A 19523-nucleotide genomic window follows, 5' to 3' on the forward strand; every position below is an offset into this window, starting at 1 on the left:
CTACACAAGTCTATAAAAATAAAAATAAACTTTTTACCTCATCAAATAATACCTTGTTCTCAATTTCAGAACTTTTTTATGTCCGTTATGCTATCCGACCATCTTTCTGGGGCATCATTCCTCCTCGTAATAAATCTGCAACTCACACAGTTCCAAAATCGCGTCCATGCATTACACTGCATACTCAACGACCACAGATTTCCAATACTGCCTGACAAAAATTCTACGACTCCTCAGTGCTGCCATCGCAGTCACGGACACGCCTAATAACTGTTTGTATGACCACAATTCTTCAACCATATCATTATCCTTTACAATATTAACACATCCAATAATATCATCAAAAAAATAGCCGTCTCACAACATTTTATTTCAAGAACATACATATTTAGTTATTGTCACCTTCAATATACTCCCTTTCTCTTCCTTCATTGGTAGTAACAGTGCTGGAAAACTTCCCCTGTTATCTCCTTTGAAACGCGTGACTTTCTTTTATTTTTTCTTCACTGTTTTAACGGACTGAAATCTTGTCCTTTTAATTCAGATTTTACCTTGGGTAAGAGATAGATCACATGGTGCTAGGTCAGGCGAATAAAGCGGGTGGTCTAACACTAATACTGTATTTCACTAGAAACTTCTTGACAGACAATGCGGTATGAGCGCTGCGTCCTCTCTATGCAGAAACCATGAATTGTTCTTCCACCATCCGCGTCTTTTTTCTTATTATCTCACGGAGTTGAGCGTGAACTTCAAGATAAATATGTTGGTTAATAGTTTGATCTTCATGAACCAAGGTACGCAGTTCCATGAGTATCGAAAGACAATCATCATCGCTTTGAATCTTGATTGGCTCATTTGAGCGCTTTTCGCTTTCTGTGCAGTTGCGTCCCTACAGTGGGTGTATTGGCGCTTAGCTTCTGGATCATAAATGAAAAATGAAGATTCCTCACGAGTTATCATTCTTTCCAAGAAACTGCGATCGTTTTCAGTGATATTTAAAGTGTCAGTACTAACATTTTCACGACCTTCTTTTTGTTCGATCGTGAGAATTTTCGACAGCAGTTTCGCACACACGTTTCTCATGTTAAATTATCTGTGTAAAATTTGCTTTGAGCATTCTTTGTCATTTCCTACAATTTCAGCAATTGAAAGAAAACTCAATCGCCGGTGAGATCGAATAAGATTACCTACTTTTTCGACATTTTTATCCGTTTTTAATGTTCAAGGCCGTCCCTCAGCGTCTTCCTGGCCATCTTGGAAACACTTTTACACCACTCAAAAACTCGCATACGTTTTAAAACTGTCTTTGTCACACACTTCTTTTAGTAAAAGATAGGTTTCGGTAGCTGTTTCTCCAACTTTCATAAGAAACTTCACAACAGTTCTTTGCTCCGTTATTACACTTACCATTTTCTCCGACAAAATAAAATAACAGCTCTTACCCAAACGAAGGTCACGGGCGCACTGATTTGTCTGCAGAGAGCCGGATTTGACTGAGAAGGTTGCATACTTGACAGCTAGTGATCGTTCAACTTTGACGCATGCACACTTACCCTGTGACAGCATCAGTCCCGTTATTGTACCACCAAACCTCGTATACACAGATTAATGAGAGTGATTCAAGAGTCTTTCGTGTCGAGGACAGTTAATTTACCCATACCAGCTGTCAACTTATGTGATTCTTGTTTATATCTGTTTTTTGCGTGGGCATTGGAACGTGGAATAATTTACAGGCAAGCTTTCTATATTTATACACGGATTCGTAATGAAACAATAGTGGCTTCTCTGGAATAAATGGATTATAATTTATGATAGTATGAATGAGAAGGACGTAATTATGGTTGTTCTGCTGTTAGAAGACCAATGAATTAAGTCATTGAACTATTTGTTGCAGAGAATTCTTGTCATCACTAGTTATTAATTTCGTGTGGAAATTAATCACCGGTATGTTGCGGGTAGGAGCCACACGATTTCATTGTTTAGCTAGACGTGATCTGTTTGTAAGTTGTCTTTCTTCGAAACATCCGACTGTTTTCAAATTACACTGAAGAGTCAGATAAACTGGTACACCTCCCTAATATCGTGTACGTCAGAAGTGCCGCAACCCGACATGACATGGACTCGAGTAATGCCTGAAGGGAAATGACACCATGAATCCTGCAGGGCTGTCCATAAATCAGTAAGAGAACGAGGAGTGGGATCTCTTCTGAACAGGACTTTGCAAGGCATCCTAGATATCCTCAATAATGTTCATGTCTGGTGAGTTTGGTGTCAGCGAAATCGTTTAAACTCAGAAGAATGTTCCTGGGGCTACTTTGTAGCAATTCTGGACGTGTGGGATATCCCATTGTCGTGCTGGAATTGCCCAAGTCCGCCGGAATGCATGAATGGATGCAGGTCATCGGATAGGATGCTTATGTACGTATCACCAGTCAGAGTCGAATCTAGACTATCAGGGGTCCCATATCACTCCAACTGCACACGCCCCATACTAGCTTAAGCAGTCCCCTGCTGACATGCAGGGTCGATGGATTCATGAGGTTGCCTCCATAGCTGTACACGTCCATCCGTTCGATACAATTTGAAACGAGATTCGTCCGACCACCCAACATGTATCCACTCACCAAGAATCAAATATCAGCGTTGACTGGCCCAGGCGAGGCGTAAAGGCTTGTGTTGTGCAGTCATCAAGGGTACACGAGTGGGCCTTCGGCTCCGAAAACCTGTATCGATGATGTTTCGTTGAGTGCTTTGTATGGTGACACTTGCTGATGGATCAATTCTACAGCAATTTGAGCAACGGTTGCACTTCTGTCACGTTGAACGATTCTCTTCAGTCGTCGTTGGTCCCGTTCTTGCAGGATCTTTTTCTGGCCTTAGAGATGTCGGAGATTTTATGTTTTGCCGGATGCCTGATATTCGCGGTGTACTCATGAAATGGTCATACGGGAAAATCCCCACTTCATCCTTACCTCGGAGATCCTGTGTCCCATCGCTCGTGCGCCGACTATAACACCACGTTCAAACTCACTTAAATCTTCATAACCTGCCATTGTAGCTTCAGTAATCGATCTGCGCCAGACACTTGTCTTATATAGGCGTTGCCGACCGCAGCGCTGTATTCTGCCTGTTTACATATACGCATGCCTATACCAGTTTCTTTGGCGCTTCAGTGTATATTTATAATCAGATTCGTTCTGAATCAACAAGAAACAATAGTGGCTTCTCTGGAATAAACGAATTTATAAATTATGTCAGTATGAATGAGAAGGACATAATTAGAGGTGTTCTGTTGTTGGATGATTAATAAACTTAGCCACTGGACTATCTCTTTTGTTCCAGAGGATTCTTGTCACTACTAGTTATTAATTTTGTCCAGACACACGGTTCATTATTTTGACAGACCGAGGTGGGGCAGCGGTTAGCACACTGGACTCGCGTTCGGGAGGACGACGGTTCAAACACGCGTCCGGCTATCCTTATTTAGGTTTCTCGTGATTTCCTTAAATCGCTTCAAGGAAATGGTTCCTGTGAAAGGGCACGGCCGACGTCCCTATCCTTCCCTAATCCCACGAGATCAATGATCTCGCTGTTTGGCCCCTGTCCCCCAAATCAACCAACCAACAAGCCATTCTTTTGCTGGACATGATCTGTTTGTAAGTTGTCTTCCTTCGACAGTTAAAATTAAATGCACTGAACTGGGGGAACTTACAACGTTAACAGTGGCGCGCACCGCTTGGATAATAAAATAATCTGCAGATGGGGAAGTAATGTGTTTGTCATCATTGCGGGAACATCTCACCACGTCGCCAGTATGCTACTCTACCATTGCTCCCAGTGAACCCATAAATAATGAAAGTATTGGCCTACTATTGATCAATAAACCTACACATACTGGTGCGCGGCAGTGTCAATGTTCAAATAACACTCCTGGAAAAACAAACCCGAGACAGAACCGAGCGATAGTGATCGAAAGCCAGAGGGCGAAGAGTAAAGTGGGCATTACTGTTGTCAACACCAAGTACCGCGAGTGGATGGAAAAATCTTGTTTGCAAACAAAAACCATGACATATACGGCAGCGTTTGTACCAAAATGTAGAAATTTTTAGCCCAATATAGACAGGTGGATAGACTGAAGGTAAGAAACCAAATGAAATGAAATTATACAAGGAAGCGCCAAAGAAACTGCAACAGGCATGCATATTCAAATACAGACAGCCGGCCGGAGTGGCCAAACGGTTCTAGGCGCTACAGTCTGGAACCGCGCGACCGCTACGGTCGCAGGTTCGAATCCTGCCTCGGGCATGGATGTGTGTGATGTCCTTAGGTTAGTTAGGCATAAGTAGCTCTAAGTTCTAGGGGACTGATGACCTCAGAAGTTAAGTCCCATAGTGCTCAGAGCCATTTGAACCATTTTTTTGAAATACAGAGATACGTAAACAGGCAGAATAAGGTGCTGCGGTCGGCAACGCCTCTATAAGACAACAACTGTCTGGCGAAGTTCTTAGATCGGTTACTGCTGCTACAATTGTAAGTTATCAGGATTTAAGTGAGTCCGAACGTGGTGTTATAGTCGGCGCACGAACGGTGCCAAACAGCATGTGCGAGGTGGCGATGAAAAGGGGATTTTCTCGTACGACCATTTCACGAGTGTACCGTGAATACCAGGAATCTGGTAAAACATCAAATCTCCCACACCACTGCATCCGGAAAAAGGTCCTGCAAAAACGGGACCAACGACGATTGCAGAGAATCGTTCAACGTCATAGAAGTACAACCCTTCCGCAAATTGTTCCAGATTTCAAAGCTGGCCCATCAGCAAGTGTCTGCGTGGGAACCATTCAACGAAACATCATCGATATGGGCTTTCGAAGCACACAAAGTTTTACGCCTCGCCTGGGCCCGTCAACACCGACATTGGACTGTTGATGACTGGAAACATGTTGCCTGGTCGGACGAGTGTCGTTTCAAATTGTATCGAGTGGATGGCTGTGTACGGGTATGGATACAACCTCATGAATCCACGAACCCTGCATGTCAGCAGGGGACTGTTCAAGCTGGTGAAGTGTCTGCAATAGTGTGGGGCGTGCGCAGTTGGGGTGTATGGGACCCCTGATACGTCTAGATACGACTGTGAGAGGTGACACGTACGTAAGCATCCTGTCTGATCACCTTCATCCATTCATGTCTATTGTGCATTCCGACGGACTTGGGCAATTCCAATAAGAAAACACGACACCACACACGTCCAAAATTGCTGCAGAGTGTCTCCAGGGACATTCTTCTGAGTTTGAACACTTCCGTTGGCCACCAAACCAAACTCCCCAGACATGAAAATTATTGAGCATATCTGGGATGCCTTACAACGTGCTGTTCAGAAGAGATCTCCATCCCTCGTACTTTTCCGGGTTTATGGCCAGCCCCGCAGGATTCATGATGTCAGTTCCCTCCAGCACTACTTCAGACATTAGTCGGGTCCATGCCACGTCGTGCTGCGGCATTTCGTATTTCAGAGCCCTCCTGAAGCTAATGACATTATTAAATTTGGATCGCGAAATAAAATTACTCTGAAACGAGCAGCTGGAGACCATGGGATGAAAGTACTCAGAAAATATCCCTTAACAGCCCTCCCTGAACAGCCTTCAAAATTTTGTCGGTGGAACAAGAGTTTACCTTGCATACTAGCAATTATGAATTGACACATTAAGCTACAGCTTAATAACGTGTTAATCCACTATTGGACCGAAATACAGTAGCGAAAATGCGTGACAGGTATGGGTTACCATAAATCTACGCACAGTCACGCAACTTCCGTAAACTACTTGAGCTTACTGTAAGTAGGCTGTTTAGGTTTTTATGTTGGTAACCCCACGTAGCGCTCTTATGCAAGTAGGTTGTTTAGGTTTTTATGTTGGTAACGCCATGTAGCGCTCTGTATGAAAATCACAGACTGCACACATCACAGTCAGCTATTTTCATACAGAGCGCTATGTGGCGTTACCAACTGACTAACAATAACCTATACCTTTCATGAATCACTTACCTCACAAAAATATTCGTTACTCGAACTACTGCAATGCAGCGAGCGCCAATACTGCCAGACAAATAAAATATTCTAACTACTGAAGGCACTAACTACTGATAGGCATAGTTAGCAAATGAAAGATTTTGATGTATACATCAGTCCATGACATCCAGTTTTACAAATTTACTCTTTCTGATGGACATACGTCCAGATCATCGCTCCCAAAACTCCTCTATCTCTCTCCCCACACCCACCACTGCTGGCGGCTCACCTCCAAGTGCGTAACGCTACGCGCTGTTCACGTCCAACTGCCCAACACTACAATAGCAAATATTCCAATAATGCAAACCAATCACAGACTGCACACAGCACAGTCAGCGATTTTCATACAGAGCGCTACGTGGCGTTACCAACATAAAAACCTAAACAGCCTACTTACGTAGCCCCCATGCTCCCCACAAATATTTTACAAATTGTTTTGGCCAGTAGCCAATACAGGTGCTTATACAGTGTATCAATAAGTGTGTGCATTTTATATCTTTGTTATTGTAATTATAAAAAAAATTATCAAATCTGTATTGGCCACTGCCTAAAACAATTTGTAAAATTTTTGTGGGGAGCATGGGGGCTATGTAAGTAGTCTGTTTAGGTTTTTATGTTGGTAACGCCACGTAGCGCTCTGTATGAAAATTGCTGACTGTGCTGTATGCAGTCTGTGGCTGGTTTGCATTGTTGGAATATTTGCTATTGTAGTGTTGGGCAGTTGGATGTGAACAGCGCGTAGCGTTGCGCAGTTGGAGGTGAGCCGCCAGCAGTGGTGGATGTGGGGAGAGAGATGGAGGAGCTTTGAGAGCGGATGATCTGGACGTGTGTCCGTCAGAAAGAGTAAATTTGTTAAACTGGATGTCATGAATATATATATATATATATATATATATATATATATATATATATATATATAAAATTACTTTTGAGCATTATTAAGGTAAATACATTGTTTGTTCTCTATCAAAATCTTTCATTTGCTAAGTATGCCTATCAGTAGTTAGTGCCTTCAGTGGTTAGAATCTTTTATTTAGCTGGCAGTATTGGCGCTCGCTGTATTGCAGTAGTTCGAGTAACGAAGATTTTTGTGAGGTAAGTGATTCATGAAAGGTATTGGTTATTGTTAGTCAGGGCCATTGTTTTGCGGTGATTATTGAAAGTCAGATTGCGTTGCTCTAAAAATATTGTGTGTCAGTTTAGTGTTGATCAGAATAAGTAAAGAGCGAAATGTCTGAGTACGTTCACTTCTGCTAAGCTGTTTGAAAATCAAATAACGTATAGGTTTTCCAGCACTGTCATTTATAAAATATTTCTAAGGGGACGTTTCATTACTACATAGTGATCGTTCCAAGCAGCCGTTCACCTGGATGACCACATACCCAGTGAGGACTATCAATCTGGTGTAACAATAAATTTGGTACATGCAACACGTTTCCATTGATACATACTCTAATTTCGATGATGCCACACCCAGCGCTGGTCCGAGAACATTTTTCCACACAAGCATCTTGTCATATGGCACCACCTTTCACCCGTTTCCCCTGATTGTGATACAAATGTATACCAATCTTGCCTCTTGGTTGCCACTGACGACCACTCACAGCTTGACCCTCTCAAGAGGCCGCTACTCCTATTTTATATCCTGTACGGAACTCTTACAGTTGTGGAACTCCTCAGAACTTGGCGTCCAAAATGGCGATTTGTGTAGCTTGGGCCTTAAATAGGACCTGGACACATCCACTGCAGTCTTCATTCAGCAGTTGTCGTTGGATTAACACTGTCGTCTGGCGCAGAGCACCTTGCCAAAGAGTGAGTGCGCAACGATGTGCTTCGAGACATTTATGGCTGCAACAGCACTGTACTGTACTTTGTCGTCACGCCATGCCTATTTCCTTCAGCCACTTTCCATAGATACTCACGAAAGTAGCCCAGGAACGGCCGAACAGCTTAGCCGTTTTCGAGATGCTCGTTCCCATTCGCTGGGCTCTCACAATCTGCCCTCCGTCAAAGTCGTTTTTGTTTGCCGATTTTTGACCCGTATCATCGCTACAGTCCTTCCCCATTTTCCTCCACTCTGCTTACATACTTTCCTTTACTCTGCTTACATATTTCCCTTAACGTTCATGGACGCGCAACGCCACTAAGTGGTATTCATTTCGTGATGACGAATCGCCGTAACGTTTCGCATGTTGATATGGTGGTAACACTGAGAACCTACAGTGTAGTAAGAGATAAACATTGAACTCGCTTCACTATTGGTTGCTCACAACGGCCGTGCAGATCGACAGAACCCATGAGTGAGGACTGATCATGTGTTCCGCAGAGCTGTGGGCGCTGGTGAACAACGCCGGGGTGCTGGAGGCGGGGGAGGCGGAGCTGGCGCCCCCGGAAGCGTTCGAGCGCACACTGGCCGTCAACACAGTGGGCGTGGTGCGCGTCACGCAGGCCTGTCTGCCGCTCATCCGGCAGGCCAAGGGCCGCATCGTCATCGTCGCCAGTCCTCTGGGTACGTAAACCACTGCAGCGGAAAACAACAGCGCAGCAGCTGCGGCGAGCTGGTAACATGGCGCTATTAACAGGCCAAACATGGTTTGCTTCCCTACACTATGTAGCTTCAATCTGACCCATCCTCTCCATTGTGAATGTCTGCTGGATATATACACCACCAAAATTCTTTACCTCTTTCTCTAGCCTCTTTCACCATAACCTTCCTTCCCAGTCTCTCTGTCCATATCATCCTCCTCCACAATCTCTCTGTCCATCACATCGTCCTCCACGCTGTCTGTATCCTCCTTGCATCTCTCTCTATCCGTGTCCTCCTTCCACCTCACTATCTGCACATCTCCGTCTCCCCTTTCTCTGTCCACCTCATCCTCCCACATCTCTCACTATCCATATCCTTCCTCCCACACCCTCCTTGTTTCTCTGCTCAGCTATCTCCATACACATGCAGTCCCTGCAAGATATGTTGATATTACCTGCACAACACACCTCCTCCCTTGTCCATTTCTCCATCTCCTCATCTCCACTCTCTTTATCCATCACCTCTGTCTCCTTCTTCCCTTCTTCTGTCCACCTCATCCTCCCACATCTCTCACTATCCACATCCTCCCCCCCCCCCTTATCTCTCCGCTCAGCTATGTCTGTGTGCACATGTAGCCCCTGCTAGATATGCTGATATTACCTGCACAACACATCTACTCCCTTGTCCATCCCTCCACTCTCTCTATCCATCCCCTCTGTCTGCCCCTCTACCTCAGCCACCTTCACACTCTCTCTGTCCAACTTCTCCTCCCCCCTTTACCTGTCTACCTCATCCTCTCCCACTCTCTCATTATCCATCTCCTCTCCTCCTCCTCCGTCTGTTCAGCTGTCCACATCAGCATGTGCATCATCTGCAAGGCACACCAGTACTACTCACAAAAAATGCCTGTCATGGAGGGCAGCCTATATTTCAGGATTGGCAAACCTTTTTTGCCCATATCCCTGGTCCTATAGGAGTCAGGTTCTAAAACCCACAGTGCTGATTTTGATTTTTGTATAGCAAGCAGTATGTGCACTAAATTTGGCTGGCATGGAGTCAGTGTTTTAGGAGGAGATGCTGGACACACACACACACGCACACACACACACACACACACACACACACACACACACAGGCGCGCGCGCGCATGCACACGCATCCAAAGGATTTAATATTTTTATGCCAGACAGTCGATTGTCTTGCTTCCAGTCGATCCAGAATGATTGTGCACATTTTGTGTTATGCATTTTCTTGATTTTTCTTTCACTCGGTGCCAGCAGATCGTGGCACATGTAATGACGAATGCAGCACCCTGTCGCCAAGTCAGTAGTTCGTAATTACATTAAATTAAGTTGTTTCGAAATCTGCTGGGTACTGTTGTTTAGAAAGGAGTATTCAGCCTGTTACACGATTCCTATTACAGGTTTCTAGGTATTGTAGACCGGACTTAGTAGATAAAGTTTTCATAAAGGAACGCATCTTTGGAAATGTACCGTTTGACGCTTGGATGTAAAACTGGATCACTTTCAAAACTCCCACTGCAAAGTATGCGGATGTAACTAAGTGAACCCTCCTAGTTGTGAAAGTACTAATTTCTTGTAGTCGTTGTAGTCCGACGAAAATGGTGTGTGACGTCATAATTACGACAGGGACTGTCGAAGGCGCCCTCTCCGCAGTTTGTGTGTGTACTGTGAAGCGGGGGAGTTGAAAAAATGGTTCAAATGGCTCTGAGCACTATGGGACTCAACTGCTGAGGTCATAAGTCCCCTAGAACTTAGAACTACGTAAACCTAACTAACCTAAGGACATCACACACATCCATACCCGAGGCAGGATTCGAACCTGCGACCGTAGCGGTCCCTCGGTTCCAGACTGAAGCGCCTAGAACCGCACGGCCGGGGGAGTTGAAAGTCATCCAATTTTCACACTAATTTTACGTCCAAACAGGGCCGTTTCTGGACTTGGGTTCCTTACCAAAACGTTGTGACTACTAACAAGGCCCTCCCGCCGGAGGTTCGAGTCCTCCCTAGGCCATGGGTGTGTGTATTAGAGTAAGTTAGTTTAAGTAGTGTGTAAATCTAGGGACTGATGACCTCAGCCGTTTGGTCCCATAGGTTTTTTTTTTTTTTTTTTTTTTTTTTTTTACTAGCAAGGGAACCGCACCTACTCGTCATGGCCGATTCCTTTCAAATTTATGGTATACGCAGGACTTGCACAGATATTTGAGTGACAGAGGTGGAAGGTCCAGGTTGCCAAGCATTTACTACCAACAGCAAAGTTGTCCCGGGTTTGGGGAAGCGTGAACTGCTTACGTCACCGTAGTTTCCAGGCTGCATTTGGCGCAGCGGAAGGAGTGGTCCGCGCGCCGTGGAGTCGAGTCCTTGCGGTAACATTTTTGCTTAAATTTTGCGTTACGTACACTGCAAGTAAACTTAAATAGTATTCAGCATATTTTATTTATTAATGTTTTCATAAAATTCTTGAAAAGGAAAGATAAAGGATAATTTGCGATTCCATATAAATTTTCAGGAAGGGATTGTACACGAGAACTTCGTATCTAAAATTAGACAGTTTTATTATTTTGCAGTTGATGATTTACAAGTGCTAAGGATCATATCGTAAAATCAGTGGAGCAGTACTTTTCTCGGCGTCTTGGACACGTTATAAACGCCGCATTACATACATTATTGTTTTAAAGTTGCTGCAGAAAAAAACTTGGTTTACGTTCATAAAAGGTTCTCTCTCATAGCATAGTTAGGCAGCATTGCACGCGTAGCGCATTATAACTAGTGACGTACAACGGAATATGTTTGGATGCAGTCTTCTCGGTATGTCATGACCTTTTCTCTCTCAATGAGAGAAGAGCAGTTTTGAAGCGTTTTCAAAATATCATTTATCGGACTATAAAAATAGACATCGCAGCTTTGTTCTAGCAGAGAATCACTTTAATACTGCAGAATGACAATCCATCTTCATATTGAAAAATCTCGTCATATAATTGAGTGTTTGTTTGTCCTCCCCACGAGTCAATTAACAGAAGAAATTTTCTGCCCTGCACGTAGGGCCTGAATACGAGGGTGAGTAAAATGAAAACCTTAAATTTGTAATAACAAATCGCAATTTCGCGCCGTTATCCTGTAAGTTGGTGAGCGTGCTACAAACAGCGTGTAGAATGGCCTGTAGGTGGTAGCATAGTGCAGATGCACACATAACGTCGCAGTATCAGTATAAAGATGGCCGCTCCACTTGCGACTTGCACCAGGGAAGAACGGCTTTCTGATATTCGGTTTTTGCGTAGTGAAGGTGTGAAACCTATTGAAATTCATCGACGAATGAAGGTTCATTACGGTGATGCGTGTTTGTCACAGCAGCTAGTCTACGAATGGAGTAGGGAGTTCGCAAGTAGTGTGACTTCAGTGGAAGATGCTCCTCGTCCAGGTCAGGCACAACGAGTTGTGACTCCACAGAACATTGCAGCAGTTGAAGCCATAGTGAAGGAACACCGCCGAGTGACACTGAATGACATTGCAGCATGTTTACAGATTAGTCATGGGTCAGCACACCACACTGAGCATTATGTGCTCCAGTTTCACAAAGTGTCTGCAAGATGGGTGCCACGGCAGCTGACTCCTGAAAGGAGAGAACGACGTGTTGATGCTTGTGAAGAACTTCGGGGCTTTGAACGAGAAGGTAATGGCTTCCTTGCAAGAATCGTTACTGGGGACGAAACCAGGGTTCACTTCCACCAGCCGAAAACGAAGAGAGCGAGCAAGGAAAGACGCCATTCCTCATCACCAAAACCAAAGAACTTTCGAACAGAACCATCAACAGCGAAGCCTACGCTGACTCTCTTTTGGGACGGAAAAGGCGTCATTTTGGAGCATTACATGCCTAGAGGGACCACTGTCACCAGTACATCATACACAGATCTCCTAAAAAATCTTCTGCGGCCTGCAATCAAATCAAAGCGGCGTGGATTGCTGTCATCAGGTGTCTTTTTGCAACATGCCAAGCAAGGCCCCACAGTGCCTGAACAACAGTTGCAACAGTCACGACCTGCATTTTGAGTGTCTTCCTCATCCACCATACTCACCAGACCTTGCCCCAAGTGATTTCCATATGTTTGGACTACTCAAAGACGCAATGGGAGGAAAGAAGTTCCGTTCTGATGAAGAGGTACGCCACGCAGCGCATGATTTTTTTGTAAAGGAATGTATACAATTTGTAAGCGCTGGAGGACTTGCATTGAGCGTGGGGGAGATTAAGTTGAAAAGTGGTACAGCTTTGTACCACTTCTGCACAATAAATAATATTTTTTAAAAATATTTAAGGTTTTCATTTCACTCACCCTCGTACATCGTCAACAAGTCTTTGTTTGGGGCTGTTGTAAGTTTTCTGCACTGTGATCAAGTAGTGACATCCCTACACTTTGACACGTACTCATCCATCATATTGTGAATCCTCGGTCTATATGGGCCAGTGTTCCCTTGTAGGCACACGTAGATTGTTGACAATAATTATGCAGAAACCGTTATAGCATATTGCAGCATAGACGCGAGGGTTACGTTGTTCATATCCTGTCATTTCACGGGAACGATTTTTGCCCCTCGATAGTCTAGGGTTCGCTTATAAGTCAGTTGGTACGGTAACCAAGAACATACGAATGTAAATATTTTATTACACATCACGTTAAAAAGAGAGTTTCGATTGATGTCGACGAATGAGAATTCTCTACTTACGTGTTTGTCGTACACTTTAATTACAAGCCCGCCTGGGAAAGTTATTTTCAGAGTCCTCGTGTATGCTGTAAGTAAAATCGTTTCTTTGAAATTTATTTGCAGTCTCAAATTTTCCTTTGCCTTTAGTTATCATGCTTTTTATTAAAGTATATACACACATCAAAAAAGATTTGCATCACCCAGATTCCCAGAACTCCTGAAGATATATGTTAACTGTGGATATTGTAACACAGACTCAGTCCCTTTGACTGTTCAGAGATGTCACTAAACCCGCCCAAAGATATAAATAACCGTGCGTGAGCAGCGCCTATTAGACGGAGGGGGTCCGACAGCCGATCAGTTCCAGTCATTCCACAGGAAGGAAGTACACGGCTCCTGTTGTCTACAGTTCAACCATACCTAGATGGTCAAAACCGCAGTTCGATCGCGTCCGCATTGATACTTTGTGCCAGGAAGGCGTCTCGGAGTGAAACAAAGCGATGTTTTTCGGGCATGGAAGAGATACAGAGAGACAGGAACTGTCGATGACATGCCTCACTCCGGCCGCCCAAGGGCTACTACTGCAGTAGATGACCGCTACCTACGTATTATGACTCAGAGGAACCCTGACACCAACGCCATCATGTTGAAAATGCTTGTCGTGCAGCCACAGGACGTCGTGTTACGACTCAAACTGTGCGCAATAGGCTGCACGATGCGCAATTTCACTCCCTACGTCCATGGCCAGGTCCATCTTTGCAACCACGAAACCATGCAGCACGGTACAGATGGACACAGCAACATGTCGAATGGACCGCATAGGATTGCCATCACGTTCTCTTCACCGATGAGTGTCGCATATGCCATAACCAGACAATCGTCGGAGACGTGTTTGGAGGCAATCCGGTCAGGTTGAACGCCTTAGACACACTGTCCAGCCAGAGCAGGATGGTGGAGGTTCCCTGATGTTTTGGGGTGGCATTATGTGGGGCCGACGTATGCCGCTGGTGGTCATGGAAGGCGCCGTAATGGCTGTACGATACGTGAATGCCATCCTCCGACGATTGTGCAACCATATCGGCAGCATATTGGCGAGGCACTCGTCTTCATGGACGACAATTCGCGCCCTTATCGTGCACAACTTGTGAATGACTTCCTCCAGGATAACGACACACAAAGTGGCAAGCATGTTCTCCAGACATGAACCCTATCGAACATCCCTGGGTTAGATTGAAACTGGCTGTTTCTGGACGACATAACCCACCAACCACTCTGAGGGATCTACGCCGAATCGCCGTTGAGGAGTGGGACAATCTAGACCAACAGTGCCTTGATAAACTTATGGATGGTATGCCACGACGAATACAGGTATGCGTCAATGCAAGAGGACGTGCTACTGGGTATTAGAGGCACCGGTGTGTACAGCAATCTGGACCACCACCTCTGAAGGTCTCGCTGTGTGATCGTACAACATGCAATGTGTGGTTTTCATGAGCAATAAAAAGGGCGGAAATGGTGTTTATGTAGATTTGTATTCCAATTTTTTGTATAGGTTCCGGAACTCTCAGAACTAAGGTGATGCAAAACTTTTTTTGATGTGTTTATCCATAAGCATTATTTTGGTCCATTTGCAGTGTAAGTAACGCAAAAATTGAAAATTAAAAAAGTTTCACAATTGGAATTCGATCCCAAAACCCTCAGATTACCGTTCTGCAGTCTTTCCTCTGCGTCTGCCACTGCCTGGAATCTACGATAACATAGATGGCTCATGTCTCACTGGACCTGCGCCAAAAATGCTATTTCTCCCAGTGCTTGGCCAACTGGCTTCTGTCGCTCTCATCTCCGGCCAAGCCGTGCAAATACTATAAATCTGAACGAAGTCGGTGATGACGTATAGGGGAGGTGTCCCTTCAAGTTTACATCTACATCATACTCCGCAAGCTACCTAACAGTGTGTGGCGGAAGGAAGTTCTGGTGATACTAACTGATCCCTCCCTTCCTGTTCCACTCCCGAATGGCGCATGGGAAGAACGATTGTCGGTAAGCCTTTGTATTATCTTTAATTTCTTGGATTTTTCTCCATGGTCATTTCGCGAGATGTAGGCGGAGGGAGTAATATGTTGTCTGACTCTTCCCGGTAAGAGCTCTCTCGCAATTTTAGTAGCAAACCTCTCCATAATGTGCAACGCCTCTCTTGTAAAGTCTGTCACTGTAGTTTGTTGAACATCTCTGTAACGCTCTCTCGCGGACAAAACGATGCTGTGACGAAGCGCGCCGCTCTTCGTTGAATCGTCTCTACCTCTTCTATCAGTCTCGTTCTATATCTACATCTACATCCATACTCCGCAAGCCACCTGACGGTGTGTGGCGGAGGGTACTTTGAGTACCTCTATCGGTTCTCCCTTTTATTCCAGTCTCGTATTGTTCGTGGAAAGAAAGATTGCCGGTATGCCTCTGTGTTGGCTCTAATCTCTCTGCTTTTATCCTCATGGCCTCTTCGCGAGATATACGTAGGAGGGAGCAATATACTGCTTGACTCCTCGGTGAAGGTATTTCTCGAAACTTCAACAAAAGCCTGTACCGAGCTACTGAGCGTCTCTCTTGCAGAGTCTTCCACTGGAGTTTATCTATCATCTCCGTAACGCTTTCGCGATTACTAAATGATCCTGTAACTAAGCGCACTGCTCTCCGTTGGATCTTCTCTATCTCTTCTAGTTATTTCTGTTAAGGATTCCAGACTGATTATGAGAACTCAAGAATCGGTCGAATAAGCGCCTTGTAAGCCACTTCCTTCGTGGATGAACTACATTTCCTTCAGATTCTTCCTATAATCTCTCTGTCATCGGCTTTTCCTGCCTTTTTTTTACATCGTCGTTTCAATTAAGGCTCCTGTAGATAGTTACTCGTAGATATTTTACAGCAGATACTGTTTCCAGCTGTTTGTCACCAATAGTGTAGTTGCACAGTAGTGGATTTCTTTTCCCATGTATACGCTTTATATTACATTTCTTTTATGTTCATGGTCAACTGTCAGAGCCTGCACCATTCATCAATCATCTGCTGATCATTCTGCAAATCGACCCCCTATGCAACTCCTACAATCCTGCAACAGTAGCTGTGAAACACCCAGTATAGTACATGAAATGTATTCACAGTCGGAAATACAAACAACCGTCAGATGTAAATGGTAGTGACGACAGTGAAAATTTGTAGCAGACTGGGACTCGAACCCGGATTTCCCGCTTTACACTATTGGTCGTCTTAACCGCTTTGGCTACCCGTGCACGATCTACGGCCGGACCCAAACTTCGGTAAGTACTTACTTCTGCGTCACAACCTGTACTAGTACACACATTTTGTAATTCTCGTACAGGGAAGGAAATTTTAATTGAAAGTGGATGCCTGGAATCGGCAGATAAATACGATATTGCAGTACCTGTGCATGTCCGAAGGACAAGAGAAATTTTTCGCATTCAGATTGAGAATATGTTCAAGAATTCTGCAGCACACCGATATTAAGTTACTTAAGAGATCGTCGTCATAGGGCACTGTCTGTGAAACCGAATTGGGATTACATTCGGACCGGAAGATTTACTTGATTTCAACTCTTTCAGCTGCTTGTCTACACCAGGGATGCCTATAACTATTTCATCCATATCAGAGTCTGTGGGACTCTCAAACTATGATATGCTCGAACAGTCCACGGGTGTACTGCCGGTCCATAGTGTCCAGAGGGCACAATATTTCGGCGAACAGACATGTCGCCATCATCACAGGTGCGCTGATGAACTGAGCTCCGGAGGGCGGCCTGCCGCCTTAAATCCCCTCCCCTCGCGAGGCGTTCTCTCCGCGGTCCGCGCCCGCGAGTCAGCGGTCGGGCAGACGCTGGCGTCGGCGTCTGTGGTGGCGTCCGTGTAACTGCCTCGTCCGCCCTAGTCGCCCGTTCGTTTCCTTTGCTGGGCGTCTTTTTCATTAGACTCAATGCTGGTTCCCATGCCCTGCTGAGGTTGTAGCCGCAATCTTACAGGAAGACCCCACAAAGAAGGTGGAGAACAAGACTAGAGCTCTTCTCAAAAAAATGGTTCAAATGGCTCTGAGCACTATGGAACTCAACTTCTGAGGTCATTAGCCCCTAGAACTTAGAACTAGTTAAACCTAACTAACCTAAGGACATCACAAACATCCATGCCCGAGGCAGGATTCGAACCTGCGACCGTAGCGGTCTTGCGGTTCCACACTGCAGCGCCTTTAACCGCACGGCCACTTCGGCCGGCAGCTCTTCTCAAGGACGCAGATTTAGCAGAGGGTGTCGCCAAGAAATTGACACCAAAACGACCTGTACCGCCATGACTTTATGGACTTCCTAAAGTCCACAAAGAAGGGGTGCCGTTACGCCCAATTGTCAGCAACATTAAAGCACCTACACTTTTTCTGGCCAAATACCTGCCAGAATGACTGAGCCCTTACGTGGGTAAATGCCCTCATCACGTTCCTAATTCGTAAAACGTCTCCACAATATGCAAAACGGAAGAACTGATTTAGTCTACAGAGCAGCAAATCATTTTTTTAAAAAACGTAAAACAACACTCTCAGGCACAATGGAAAATAAAGAGGGGAAAATGCTGTTTGGTGAAGACATAGTGAAGAGATGGAAAGAATACATAGAGGATTTGTATGCCGGAACACCTGTTTTGGAAGAAGTAATAGGAAGAGAAGAGCAAGTAGACGAATGTGACAAGGGAGATGACATTCTGCAAGAAGAATTTGACAGAGCTCTAAAAGAACTACGGGACAACAAAGCAACGGGTATTGATGACATCCCTGCAGAACTAATAAAGAATGCTGATGACAGCATGAAAATGATGCTGCTTAATCTTATTAGGTCCATCTATAACACAGGAGAGATACCAACAGACTTCTCGAAATGTATCATTGTTCCTGTATCGAAGAAGGCAGCAGCTACAAAATGTGAACAGTACCGAACTTTAAGCCAAAATCACATGCATCAACAAATCTCAAAAAATAGTTCTGAACAGAATTGAAGAGAAGGTGGAAGATATGCTGAGTGAAGATTACTCTGGTTTCAGAAGGGGACTGGGAACAAGAGAGGCGATTCTGGCACTGAGATTCGTTATCGAAAAGCAATTACAGAAAAATAAACCAACATACATTGCCTTTGTAGCCATGAAAAAAGCATTTTATAACGTTATCTGGCAAGAGATGTTCAGAGTGCTGAGGAGAAGTGGATTGGAATAAAGTACAAAGAAATCCGTGTGATACTCAGTTTCTATAACAAAGAGGTGGCAGTGATTAGGAACTGTCACCAGGAACAAGAAGCAAATATTAGAAAAGGGGTAAGACAAGGATGTGCTCTCTCTCCTCTTATATTCAACGCTTACATCCAGGAAGCTATAGACCAAGTTCGAGAAACTACTGAGGTGGGGATCAAAATTAATGGGCAGAAGACAGACATGCTACGTTGTGCAGATGATATTGCTATAGTGACGGAGACAAAAGAAGATCTAGAGGAAGTCCTCAGAACAATCGAAAAAATTCTGTGCAATCAGTATGGAATGAGAATAAACAAGAAAAAGACTGAAGCGATGGTATGCAGTTAAGAGCAGAATACGAACCTCTGAGAATGAGAATTGGAAGAGAGGAGCTGGAAGTGATAGAGGAATTTACTTACCTAGGAAGCAAAATCACAAGAGATGGTAGAAGTCGGAAAGAAATTGCGAGCAGAATACAAAAGGCCAAAATTGCATTCAATCGGAGAAGGAACTTACTCACCAGCAACAATATCAGTCTGGAAATAAGGAAACGTATCATGAAAGGTTTCGTTTGGAGTGTGGCCTTATACGGATGTGAAACTTGGACAATTGGAAGAGAAGAGAGAAGACGGCTAGAGACCCTGTAGCTGTGGTGCTATAGAAGGATGATGAAGATCAGCTGAAGAGACAAAGGAACAAATGAAGAGGTGCTTAGAAGAGTACAGGAAACTAGATCTCTGTGGAGGCACATCCAAACAAGAAGAGACAAACTTGTAGGGCACATCCTACTATACAACAACATCACTGGAACAATAGCAGAAGGAGCTATTGAGGGAAGGAATCGGCGAGCGCGACCAAGGATAGCAGACATGCAACAGATCATGAATGACGTTGGATGTGACACATACGTGGAAATGAAGAGGAAGACAGACAGAAGAGAG

General features: G+C 44.5%; 1 protein-coding gene across 2 annotated transcripts in view; it reads left to right on the forward strand.

Moving 5' to 3' along the window:
- Nucleotides 1–19523, forward strand: part of LOC126093935 (short-chain dehydrogenase/reductase family 9C member 7-like) — a 151994-nt gene that overhangs the window by 56988 nt on the left and 75483 nt on the right. For both annotated transcript variants that reach the window (XM_049908758.1, XM_049908759.1), the window contains exon 4: nucleotides 8394–8576. In XM_049908758.1, coding sequence (XP_049764715.1) covers nucleotides 8394–8576 — 183 coding nt within the window. The remainder of the gene's footprint in view (nucleotides 1–8393; nucleotides 8577–19523) is intronic.

Source organism: Schistocerca cancellata, chromosome 1 (genome assembly GCF_023864275.1).
Source record: "Schistocerca cancellata isolate TAMUIC-IGC-003103 chromosome 1, iqSchCanc2.1, whole genome shotgun sequence".
In the NCBI taxonomy this organism is placed as follows: domain Eukaryota; kingdom Metazoa; phylum Arthropoda; class Insecta; order Orthoptera; family Acrididae; genus Schistocerca; species Schistocerca cancellata.